The 13,717-nt window shown below is 39.2% G+C and overlaps 1 protein-coding gene across 1 annotated transcript in view; it reads right to left on the minus strand.

Moving 5' to 3' along the window:
* The window catches only part of htt (huntingtin), a 900,697-nt gene that overhangs the window by 681,469 nt on the left and 205,511 nt on the right, over window positions 1-13,717 (minus strand). Inside the window, exon 7 of the mRNA XM_067142878.2 lies at window positions 9,069-9,261. Within this exon, the coding sequence (XP_066998979.2) occupies window positions 9,069-9,261 (193 nt within the window). The remainder of the gene's footprint in view (window positions 1-9,068; window positions 9,262-13,717) is intronic.

Genomic DNA, 13,717 nt, shown 5'->3' on the forward strand with positions numbered 1-13,717 from the left:
AGAACTGATAAAGTATATGGAGAAGAAAGACACAGCAATGATGGGAATAAGCGAGACAAATTGGAAGGGGAAAGGTCAGAAAGACTTGAAGAAAGGGTATAGATTACATTGGAGTGGAGAAAAGATGGCAACAAATGGTGTTGGTGTTATATTGAGAGAAGTCCTAGGGCAATATGTGGACAAATTTGACCATATCAGTGACAGGATAATTAAAGTTAGACATGGACTTGAGAGTGGAACCAAGGATTTTATACAGGTTTTTGCACCCCAATCGGGGAATGCAGATGAATGTTTAGAAAAGTTTCTAGAAGAACTGAAAAGTTGTATTGAAGACAAAGAGGCTATAATAATGGGAGACATCAAAGCACATGTTGGAAAAGACACACAGGGAAAGAAGAGCTAATTGGCCCCTATAGTTACTGAAACCAAGATGAAGAAGGAGATTTGGTAATAGATTTTTGTAGAAGGAATGGATTAATTGTTGGCAAAACATTGGTTTAGAAAAAAGAACTCACAAAAAATAACTAGATATGGTTGGGGAGACAGAAAGAAAAAGACAATGATCTTATTCTGGAGGAGAAGGAGAAACGTAGACAACTAGAAGATGTGACAGCAATGCCAAGAGCAGATTTCGAAGGAGACCATGAAGTGGTGGTAGCCAAATTAAGACTTTGTAAAATAACGAAGTTAATAGACATCCGATTTTCGGCAGAATGTTGTCATACCTATTCCCAAGAAAGCCGGTGCTGACAGGTGTGGAAACTACCGCACCATTAGTTTAATATCTCATACCTGCAAAATTTTAACACGTATTATTTACAAAAGAATGGAAAAACAAGTTGAAGCTGAGTTGGGAGATCAATTTGGCTTCAGAAGAAATGTAGGAACACATGAAGCAATCCTGACTTTACGCCTGATCTTAGAGGATCGAATACATGGCATTTGTAGATCTAGAAAAGGCATTCAATAATGTTGATTGGACCAAGCTATTTAGGATTCTGAAGATGATAGGGATCAGATACCGAGAACAAAGAATCATCTACAATCTGTATTAAAATCAGTCTGCAGAGATAAGAATCGAGGGCTTTGAAAAAGAAGCAGCAATCCAGAAAGGAGTGAGGCAAGGCTGTAGTTTGTCCCCTCTCCTTTTCAATGTTTACATAGAACGGGCAGTAAAGGAAATCAAAGAGAAATTTGGAAAGGGAATCACAGTCCAAGAAGAGGAAATCAAAACTTTGAGATTTGCCGATGATATTGTTATTTTATCTGAGTGCAGAAGATCTTGAGAACTTGCTGAATGGTATGGATGAAGTCTTGGGTAAGGAGTACAAGATGAAAAAAATAAGTCCAAAACAAAAGTAATGGAGTGCAGTCGAACGAAGGCAAAATATTAGATTAGGAAATGAAGTCTTAAAGGAAGTAGATGAATATTGTTACTTGGCTAGTAAAATAATTAACAACGGCAGAAGTAAGGAGGACATAAAATGCAGACTAGCACAAGGAAGGAAGAGCTTTCTTAAGAAAAGAAATTTGCTCACATCAAACACTGATATCGGAATTAGAAAGATGTTTTTGAAGACTTTCGTGTGGAGCGTGGCATTGCATGGAAGTGAAACATGGACGATAACTAGTTCAGAAAGAAAGAGAATAGAAGCTTTTGAAATGTGGTGTTACAGAAGAATGCTGAAGGTGAGATGGATAGATCGAATCACGAATGAAGAGATACTGAATCGAATTGGTGAGAGGAGATCGATTTGGCTAAATTTGACGAGAAGAAGAGATAGAATGATAGGACACATCTTGAGAACCCAGGACTTGTTCAGCTGGTTTTTGAAGGAAGTGTAGGTGGTAAGAATGGTAGGGGTAGACCAAGGTATGAATACGACAAGCACATTAGAGCAGATGTAGGATGCAATAGTTACGTAGAAATGAAAAGGTTAGCACAGGATAGGGTAGCATGGAGGGCTGCATCAAACCAGTCTATGGACTGATGACTCAAACACAACAACACAATAGAAAAAAGGGAAAGATAAATAAAGGGACGGAAGTTAAAAAGAAAAAAATAAGGGAAAAGTTTCCAGAGGATCTGAAGAAAGAAATCCCCAAAGATGACGTGAATAGTATGGAAGAGGAATGGACATGTTTCAGAAATGGATTTGTGAAGTGTGCAGTGAACACCTGTGGAAGACTATCAGGGAGGAAAAAGGAAAAGGAGACTCCTTGGTGGAACAGCAGGGTAAAGAAAGCAGTTAAAGATAAACAAATGGCATAGAAGTTGATAAGCAGCAAAAGTACAAAGAGAAGGCAGAAATATAAAGAAGCCAAAAAGGTATGTAAGAAAATAGTACAAGAAGAGAAACGGAAGAGCTGGGAAAGTTTCACAGAAACATTACAGGAGGATATAAAGGGAAGTAAAAAGGTGTTGTATGGTTTGGTGAAAAATAGTTTATGAAAAAGGGAAGATACAAAATTTGTAAAAGCTGAAACAGGACAGATATTGAAGCAAAGAGATGACATACTAAGAAGATGTGAAGAATTCTTCTCAGAATTGCTAGATATTAAATACAGTGAACTAGTAGATGAGAAGGAGCAAAAAGAAACAATGGGGAAAGAAGAAGGAAAAGAAAAGGAGATATTGATATTAGAAATAGAGGAAGACATACAAAATATGAAGAGCGGTAAAGCAACAGGAGTGGATGAGATAACTACGGAAATGATAAAAGCAGCATGACCAATAGGGCTACAATGGCTGTATAGATTATTTAGAATAATCTGGAGGAAGAAAGAGATCCCAGAAGAGTGGGGAAAGGGTTTAATTAATAAAAGGTGATAAAAAATCATGTAATATCTACAGAGGGATCACCCTTATTGCCCATGTAGCTAAGATATTTGAGAGAGTATTGGAAGGAAAACTGAGGAGGAAGCTAGAAGGAGAAATGGAAGAACAACAGTATGGTTTTAGGAAAGACAGGTCAACATTTTACTTGATCTTTACATTAAGACATATGATGGAGAAAAGATGGGAGTTTGGAAAAAACATAGTGATGACATTTATTGACATTGAGAAAGCTTATGACTGTGTGCCAAGACAGTTGGTATGGGACACATTAAGGAAAAAACAAGCTAACAGAGCATAAGTGCAAATGATAAAAGCTATGTACAAAAATTGTGTTAGTAGTGGGAAGAACAGTATAGGAAAAACAAAATGGTTTAAAGTTGAAACTGGTCTCCGACAGGGAAGTGTACTGTCCTCCATACTATTCATCATAGTCATGGATGAAATTCATAAGAACATTAAACAAAGATTGGGAAGACAGGCAACAAAAGCCATGTTGTTTGCAGATGATATAGTGATATGGGGTGAGGATGAAATGGAAGTGCAAAAACAAGTAGATGTATGGAATCAGGAGATAGAAAAATTTGGGATGAAAGAAAAGTAAAACAATAGTGATGACAAGGGGAGGGGAGGGAAGGAAGGAAGGAAGGAAGGAAGGAAGGAAGAGGAAAGATAAAACTGAATGGCAAAATTCTGGAAGTGGTTAAAAGTTTCAAGTACTTGGGAAGAGTGATCACAGAAGATGGAAAGATAACCGAGGAAAGTGGGAAAAGAATACAACAAGCAAACAGCTTCTACCAGAGTGTAAGGGGGTATTTTGTGGAACCAAGATGTCCCAAAGAAATGTAAGGAAGTATTATATTCAACCTCTTATGAACCGATACTAACCTATGCAGCTGGATCGTGGACGACAACAAAACGAGAGGAGAGTAGAATACAGGCAACGGAGATGAAATTTCTAAGAGGTATCGAGGTGAAGACGAGAAAGGATAGATTTAGAAATGAAGAGATAAGGAAAAGGACAGGAATCTTGAAACTTCAAGACAGGATAGAAACAACAAAGCTACAGTGGTATGGGCATATGATGAGAATAGAAGAAGAGTGTGTGTGCAAAAAAAAAAAAAAAAAAGCTTTTTTCAGAGAAGTTAACAGGAAAGAGACCACGAGGAAGACCCCGAAAGAGGTGGACAGATTCAGTATGGGAGTGCATAGAGAAGAGGGGAGGAAAACCAGAAGATGTCCTTAAAAAACGAGAAGAGTGATGGAGAGACAAGCAACAATGGAGGTCCTCGATTCACAACCCGACCCGGGAAGCTGGAAATGGGAAATGAAGATGATGATGATGAGTAATTGGTGAATGTGAATGTCAGGAGTAGGCATGTTGTTTAGTGTTACTCCTAGCCTCTTGAGAACTCTCACCGCCAAAAAGTAAACTCATCCACACTCACTCATATAATACAAGAAGTGCAAACAGAACAACAAGTAGTTCTCAACAGGCTAGGAGTAACACTAAACAATTACGCAGCAGAAAGAAAAATACCAACAAGCCATTTTGGAACATACGAGAACATTTTAAATCCAATATCACATTAGAAAGTGTTTCATCAACAAGTTTGTTCACGAACAAATTTATCCTATTGACAATATAAAGTTAATGCCAATACATGTATAAATGTTACTCCAGCAACGAGAACAAGTCACATGTCCATAAAATAGACAATCATCAACTGCAGAAAATTGTCAATATAGTTTACGAAGTTTTAACGACAGTCATACAAGTTAAGCAACATGAATCAATACAATTAGCCAGAACTCAAATGTTTTTTATTTTTTATTTTTTATTTACTTTTTTTTTTTAAACAATTTAAAAGATGTTCACCAGATGAGTTTCGTCAATAAAATGTTAGACTTAGATAGATTTTAGACAAAAAGTTTTAACTTAAAGACATAATTTTATTGTTATATGACTTGTAAAATATTATAAGATTTGTCAATTAGTTTTATAGGAATAATCTTAATCCCAAAGAATTGTTTCATGATCTTATACAACCTTCAGTGAATAATAGTTGGCTGATGATGCGCATGAAAAAGGAGCGAAACATGTACCATATAAACATCTTAATAAATATGTAAGTTTGTACTACATTTTTATTGTATTGAATAGGTGGTAATTTACAAAATTATAAGAATTTGTATCACAAGTAGATCTCCAATACGGACAAAGAAGATGAAATTTATAACCTGCACTGATTGTGATGCCGTGGTATTTTGGGTAACACAAATATTTTGTTTTGTTACTCCGAATGATTATATGGATGATGTTCAACCTGTCCATAATTTCGAAAGAGTATTACGAGAAATATATATTATTTTTGACATATGTTAGGAGGAGACAAACTATTCAGTGAAATAGCCACTTGCATATATATCAATGCAGCATTCAAACAGGCACATTCCGGAGACATAGATACAGAATGTGAAGACACTTGTTCAGAGGAAAAAGAAGCTGATATACAGTCCATATTCCACTTCCAGAGTCACGTGGTTATTGGTTTAGAGGGATTCATACAACATGAGAATGTGACAAATAGAGCCTACCTTTGTGTCGAGTACCATAATTAGGCAGGTGGAGGTTTGAACCAACAACCTTATGAACTCAATGAATACAGAAATGGATGTGATGGTATGGTTTCTAATATTATTGAAAATTTGAATACGTTGTGATCAATTGTTTTTATTATATTTAACTTTTTCTGAAACAGTGTGCTCTGCTTCCTTTTTTCCTAAATAATAGGGTGAAATCTGGGGATAAGCGGACTGAAAATGTGGGCGGGAAAGGGTTAATTTACTGTGGTTTATTTGTTCTGACGTGTACTGGAATGAATGCATGTAAAGACTTTAGAAGTAATAAATGTGAAATTATGTATCAAAGGTTACCTTGTATGACTTTCTTTTTAGCGAGAAATAATAAGCTGCACTATGGTCTTATTTCTCGAACTGCTGCCAAAATCCCTTCTTTCTCTTTCAATGTGATCTGTCACACTAAATAAAGCAATTTACAGACACAACCATCTCATCAACTCTCAAGACAGTGCATTTACTAAGAAATCATTAAGACATATTAGAGGACAGAGTACTGTTGTTGAGGTGGTCATGAATAATGTCTATAACCTTTGAACTTTTCTAAAAAACTACAAGATGCACTTCACTTGTCTTAGGTTTTACTTTTCTTTTATTACTCCATGAATTATATGAACACTATATGAAGTTCAATTAAGTACAATTAAACTTACTGTACTCTTGTATACAAGTTTCATTATCAAATAACCACACTGTAAAAGTACACTGACTGACAGAGCAAATGCAACACCAAGAAGGAGTGGTCAGAACTTTATGCCAATTGCAGGGTAGACTGACGTCACTGAGGTATGCTCATGATGTGAAATGCGCCGCTGTGCTGCGCACGTAGCAAACGATAAATGGGACACGGCGTTGGCGAATGGCCCACTTCGTACCGTGATTTCTCAGCCGACAGTCATTGTAGAACGTGTTGTCGTGTGCCACAGGACACGTGTATAGCTAAGAATGCCAGGCCGCCGTCAACGGAGGCATTTCCAGCAGACAGAAGACTTTACGAGGGGTATGGTGATCGGGCTGAGAAGGGCAGGTTGGTCGCTTCGTCAAATCGCAGCCGATACCCATAGGGATGTGTCCACGGTGCAGCACCTGTGGCGAAGATGGTTGGCGCAGGGACATGTGGCACGTGCGAGGAGTCCAGGCGCAGCCCGAGTGACGTCAGCACGCGAGGATCGGCGCATCCGCCGCCAAGCGGTGGCAGCCCCGCAAGCCATGTCAACCGCCATTCTTCAGCATGTGCAAGACACCCTGGCTGTTCCAATATCGACCAGAACAATTTCCCGTCGATTGGTTGAAGGAGGCCTGCACTCCCGGCGTCCGCTCAGAAGACTACCATTGACTCCACAGCATAGACGTGCACGCCTGGCATGGTGCCGGGCTAGAGCGACTTGGATGAGGGAATGGCGGAACGTCGTGTTCTCCGATGAGTCACGCTTCTGTTCTGTCAGTGATAGTCACCGCAGACGAGTGTGGCGTCGGCGTGGAGAAAGGTCAAATCCGGCAGTAACTGTGGAGCGCCCTACCGCTAGACAACGCGGCATCATGGTTTGGGGCGCTATTGCGTATGATTCCACGTCACCTCTAGTGCGTATTCAAGGCACGTTAAATGCCCACCGCTACGTGCAGCATGTGCTGCGGCCGGTGGCACTCCCGTACTTTCAGGGGCTGCCCAATGCTCTGTTTCAGCAGGATAATGCCCGCCCACACACTGCTCGCATCTCCCAACAGGCTGTACGAGGTGTACAGATGCTTCCGTGGCCAGCGTACTCTCCGGATCTCTCACCAATCGAACACGTGTGGGGTCTCATTGGACGCCGTTTGCAAACTCTGCCCCAGCCTCGTACGGACGACCAACTGTGGCAAATGGTTGACAGAGAATGGAGAACCATCCCTCAGGACACCATCCGCACTCTTATTGACTCTGTACCTCGACGTGTTTCTGCGTGCATCGCCGCTCGCGGTGGTCCTACATCCTACTGAGTCGATTCCGTGCGCATTGTGTAACCTGCATATCGGTTTGAAATAAACATCAATTATTCTTCCGTGCCGACTCTGTTTTTTCCCCAACTTTCATCCCTTTCGAACCACTCCTCCTTGGTGTTGCATTGTCACTGTCAGTCAGTGTATGTTACTGGTTTAAATTAAATGTCCTGTGTCATCATCATCATCATCATCATCATCATTTTCCAGCTCCCGTTTCCTCGTTGTGATCTATAAACGCTTGCCACTTCTTCCTGGCAAAGTATAGTTTCTATTCCTCCATGTCCTACCACTTGGCATTCCTCCTGGTGACCTCCGATTTCACTGTGTTTATCCATCGATTCCTTGGTCTCCCAACTGACCTCACCCCTTTCACTTCTCTGTCAAAGTAATTCCTTGCTGTTCTCGTTCTGTCCATCATCATGAAAGCTCAGTAACAGGTATTTTGATACCAGCCTCCCTCCTGTTTGCTTCATTTCTAATGTTATTCTTCCTGTCTTTTGGTTCACTGTTCTGATGAATTTCATTTCTGCTGACTCGATTTTACTATTTGCCTTGTTATGCAGGGTACATGTTTCGAGTCCATATGTGAGAAATGGAATGAAGTAGGTATAGAACATGGTCAATTTTGCTTTCTGGGGTATTTTATCACCTCAGAGTAGATTTCTCACTTGAAAATAAAATTGAGAAGATTTCCGAGTCCTATTATTCTTTGGTTTAGTATGTTACCTTTTGAAATGATGCTTCCAAGGTATTTGAAGTTAGAAACACACTGTAACAGAGTTCCCTCTAGGAAAATGTTTGAATCTGTGGCTTTCCTGTTGATAGTCCTGTTGAATGTCCTGTGTATGTTGTACAAAAGACAAATGGTAAGAATCTAGAATTGTTGTACACCAACTGATGTTGTGAACAAAATGGAGGGTCATTCTGTAATTAAATTCCTGCACCTGCATAGTTTGTCATTTACAAGGATGTCTGTCCTAAGCATGACTCTGTAAAATATTTCCAAAACCATTTTCAAAAGGAACACTATAGCAGCAGGTCATCCATTACAGATGATGCAAGCATCAAATGGCACAGGATATGCCTATATATATATCTTATCCTCCCACACAAGGGCAAAAGCATTGAGGAAATCATGGACGAAGTCATCAAACAACGTTAAAATATTTGCATGAACAGCTTTGAATATTAAATCTGCATCAAGACAATGTACCAACTCTTGCAGCTCATGAAACCATAATCTTCACCTAGCAGTACAGGTAGGATGACATACCACCCATCATGTTTACCAGACTTGGCACCAAATGACTTCATTCCGTTTCCAAACATGAAGACTTCTTTGTGGATGAAACCTTTTCAACGATCAGGATGTGGATATTGGTTTGGTGATTTATCTTGAAGCCAGACGTAAGAATGCTACAATCAAGACATCAGGAAATTGATGAGATGGAGAGATCACCTTGAGGGGGTGAATACATAAAGAAATTCAAATTCACACAAATTTTCAGGTATGTCCCTTGACTCCTTCATACTAGGTGCATAACCTTCTGACAGCCTGTTATCAAATTATAACAATGCATTACAAATAACAGAAAAGATGACTGCAACTTACTGAGGGATCTCTGTGTTAGTTTATCACCTCCTTCACTAGGCTGAATACGACTCCGAGTAATTCCCTCGCTTGAGAGCAGTATTGGCAGAAAATCAGCTGGTGGAGAGAGTAACAGCTGATGTAGAGTCTCCAGAGCAGCAACAACAACATTATGATCAGGATGATTTGTGTAGTGTAGACATAGCTCATAAACCTGTCCAAAAAATAATAATAAAAATGAAAGTGAATATCTGTTATAAAGTAGGTTAAGACAAAGCAGTCTTGACATAAGTACTACTCCAGATCTAAACATAAAATTTAAACATTTCCAAGTTTGTCTTATATTTGGGTTACAGAATATATCTGGCATTACAGAACTAATAAATACAGAAATCCAAGGTTGAAGATTGCTAATTTCAAGTAACTATTTTCAGTTCCAAATATGAAGGTAATCCTAAATACAAAGTTTCCAATTTTTTTATAAATACACAGACCTATTTATTTCTACAATGGTTTATATCATTTTACAGCTTGCACATTTAGCTATTTTTCTACATAATCACCATTTCGGTCGATGCAATATTGTAGATGCTGTGACAGTTTTTCTATGCCCATGTCATACCAGCTCCCCGCCAAACTGTTTAGGAAGTTGTGAACCTCATCTTTAACCTCCTCGTCGGTGCTGAATCACTTTCCCAGCCTAATGTTCTTGCAACTTACGGAACAAGCGATACTCACTGAGTGACAAGTAGGGACTGTAGGGTGGGTGGGTGATGATGTTCCACTGAAACTGTTGCAGGAGAGCAACGGTTTGCCGGGTAACGTGGAGGCACGCGTTGCCGTGGAGAATGTTTACGCCCTTGCTCAACATTCCTCTTAACCGGTTCTGAATTGCCCGTCTGAGTTTTTTCAGAGTCTTACAGTACCTGTCAATGTTAACTGTGGTCCCAGCGGGCATAAAGTCGACCAACAATATCCCTTTTCAATCCCAAAACACAGTTGTCATGACTTTACCGGCAGACTGTGTTTGCTTGAATTTCCGCGGCTTTGGCGAAGAGGGATGTCGCCACTGGCGTGATTGTTGCTTGGTCTCAGGTGTAAAGTGGAATGCCTAGGTTTCATCACCCGTGACAATTGAGTCCAAAAAGCTGTCCTGTTCGGCTGCAAAGCATTGAAGAAATGCGCGGGAAGAATCAACTTTTTGGTGCATGTAGTCTTCAGTCAGCATGTGTGGCACCCATTTTGCGCACACCTTCCGGTATTTCAGCTTTTCAGTTAAAATTCTGTGAATGGCGCTTTGGGAAACCTCAGGAACCAAAGTCCAGAGATCATCCAGGGTGATCCATGGATCTTCATGCATGATTTGCTCAACCTTCACGATTGTCTTGACGGAAATTGCCAGTCTCCCGTTCCTTTGTTCGTTCGTCGTGATTTTAGTCCAACGGGCTGCAAACTCTCTACACAACTTACGAACATTTTTGACATCCATGCATGACTCACCATACACTTCCATCAATTGGCGATGGATATCAATAGGTTCAGTACCTTTTGCGTTCAAAAGCCGAATAACTGCTCAAACTTCGCACTTGGCGGTAACATCCAACGGGAGCTCCATTCTCAACGGCTGCCAAGCCGAGACTGGGTGCCTCAGCGCGATTTTTATATTACATAAAATAGCTTTATGGTCAGTATCACACTTTAACAGATTCGCAACTAAGTATTTTTTATTTTCCACCTTGTCGATACGTTAATTGCTTAATGCAACTTATTGGTTAAAAGTGGTACATGATTCGCATATTATTAACATCTTCAGCCACAACACTGTTTAGATGAAAAATTCATATATTTACAAAGTATCAATGCTTGAGGGGAAGTGTCCTTAAAATTAACATAAGAAAATGAGACTTTGTCAATATATGAATTTTTCATCTAAACAGTGTTGTGGCTGAAGATGTTAATAATATACGAAACATGTATCACTTTTAACCAATAAGTTGCCTTAAGCAATTAATATATTGACAAGGTGGAAAATAAAAAATACCGTACTTAGCTATGAATCCACATGTTTATATGCGAGCGCGAGAAACACTCTTCACAATATTGTGACCATCAGCCACACGAACAGAGTTCTGTATTTATAAAAAATAGGAGACCTTATTTTTGGGATTACCCTCGTATCTTACAATTTTGAATTTCTTTGGAATATAAATATAACTTCTGCATTACAGTTAGCATTCAGAGGGCTTGGCCCTATCACCCCTTCTGCTATATACAGTGTTACAGCAGACCAGCACCAAGTATATTAGATCCTCCTCTTTGCTGTAAACTTGTTAGCTACAAAATATATGCCTTATATACAATGCCAAGTCCAAGAAAGAAATGACTGATTAGCCCACAGAACCACAAGAAAATGGCCCATTTCAAGTTGATAGTGAATATCTGTTGCGAGTGAAAAAGTTTTTATAACTTGCATCAATATCAATATAAATGGTCCGTTATTGGACATTATAAATTTTCCAGCTAACTCATTCTTAGTTGCCAGCGTTTAGCCCCAGTGTGCTAAGTTGGGCTCATCAGTTGGTAGGTAGCACACCCACCAAGACCCATGGCTAGTGCATACCGTGGAGGCCACTGCGTAGGCTACTTGGAGCCACTGGCAATGCCAATGTACTATGAGAGACTTTGTCTCATTGCCAAAAATTGATGCCTGCTTGGCCATCAGAGATGTTGATTCCCATTTGTCCCGACTGAGTAAATTTATAAATTTTTGTAACAAGTAGCCTACGCAGTGGCCTCCTCCATTATTGAGGATAAGAGAAGTAGAGGGAGATCAAGACGATGATGGCTAGACTCAGTTTCTAACGATTTAAAGATAAGAGGTATAGAACTAAATGAGGCCACAGCACTAGTTGCAAATAGAGGATTGTGACAACGTTTCGTAGAGGCTTGCAGACTGAACGCTGAAAGGCATAACTGTCTATAATGATAATGTATATATGTATGTATGTATGTATGTATGTATTTATTTTATTTTTTTCAATTCTGGCCATCTAAGGACCGTGGAAAGGAACACTGTGCATTCATCTTGATCCTTCTTTTCTTGATTTCCAATAGTTTTTCATCCTTTAACTTTGCTGTTTCCTCTTCTCCTTCTGGAAACTCTTGAAATTTTGTATCAATCTTCTAAAAGTTGTTTGTCTTTTATTACATCATCTGTTATTCCAATCTATGTCATATTTTTTTCTCCTTAGATCTACTGGTTGCCATTCTTGCTCTTGTAAACATGGTTAACACTCATTTTGTCAATCTAATGTTATACATCCTCATTATGTGACCAAAAAATGTAATTCTCCTGCTTCTAATCGTGTCTGACATCCTTTCATTTTCTCCATCCTTGTATAGATCTTTATTCCTCCTACATCTAAACTCTCTTTCCAACTGTTTTCAATGGTCCCCAGATTTTCCTCAATATTTTCCTTTCCTTTTCCTCTATCTATTCTATTTCACCACTTTTCATAGAGAACATGCATTCTGTGGCATACAAATTCTCTGGTTTGATGACTGTGTTGTAGTGTTTGATATTAGTTTTTCTTGAGAGATTCTTCTTATTATAGATATTTTTAGTGAGTTGGTGTGCTAGTTCCAGTTTTCTTGCTCTTGATACGTTTGCTTCCTTATAGAGTCCATTAATATGAATTATTTCACCTAGGTATTTAAATTTATTAACCTTGTTGCTTTTCCCACATTCTGGTTTTAGCACTGTTGGTGAATCTCTGATATTGGTCATGAATTTAACATTCTCAAAAGATATCTCTGAAGTCCAACTTTTCCAACTACTTCTTTCAGAAGGTTGATTTGTTCTAACGCAGTCTCTATACTTCTAGAGAGGTTGCTAGGTCATCAGGAAAGGCCAAAACAGTTTACACCAATCTCTTTGTGCTTTGAACCTTATCTTATCTTATGATGGAGTCCTCTTCCTTTGAGTCTTTCTTCTCACACTCTTATTACCGTTTCCAGAATATTATTGAAAAGAATCAGGGAAAGCCCATCTCCCTCCCTGACACCAGTTTTAATTTCAAATTCATCTGAGATCTCCCCCAGAAATTTCACCTTGGACTTTGTTTCAGTGAGAGTCCGGCTAATTTTGTTGACTGATTTTGTGTCAACTCCAAATTCCTCTAAAACGTTCAATAGTGAAACTCTGTCTACTGACTGTACTATTTTTTGAAGTCCACAAAAACTATGACATAGTTCTTGTTCTTTGTAACCCTATCTTGTATTATACACAGTCCAAAAAAATTAGGGGAACATGTTCTGTAACATCTGGTATGTGAACGTTAATTTGGTAGATGGTGTTCCAATGGTCGTACAGCATACCTTGAAACCTTAGCTATTCAGGGTATGTCAAATCAAAGTTATAGTCCTTCTGTAGGCATAGCCATGCATTAAACTGTCAGGTGACCCCTCAAAACAAAGTGAATAGCGGTACGATCGTGTGTCGTCATGAGGTACACAGACTACTGCGGTCATCTGAGCATGTTGTTTATAAACCAGCACATCCCATGAGACATCTTAAAGAGGTTCAAGTTGCAAGGGCTGTCACTTTGGTCCAGGAAGGATGGACTTTTCGTCGTGTTGCTGTGGATCTCAATGTCTCTCCGTCAGTTATT

The sequence above is a fragment of the Anabrus simplex genome, chromosome 3 (assembly GCF_040414725.1).
Source record: "Anabrus simplex isolate iqAnaSimp1 chromosome 3, ASM4041472v1, whole genome shotgun sequence".
Taxonomy (NCBI): Eukaryota; Metazoa; Arthropoda; class Insecta; order Orthoptera; family Tettigoniidae; genus Anabrus; species Anabrus simplex.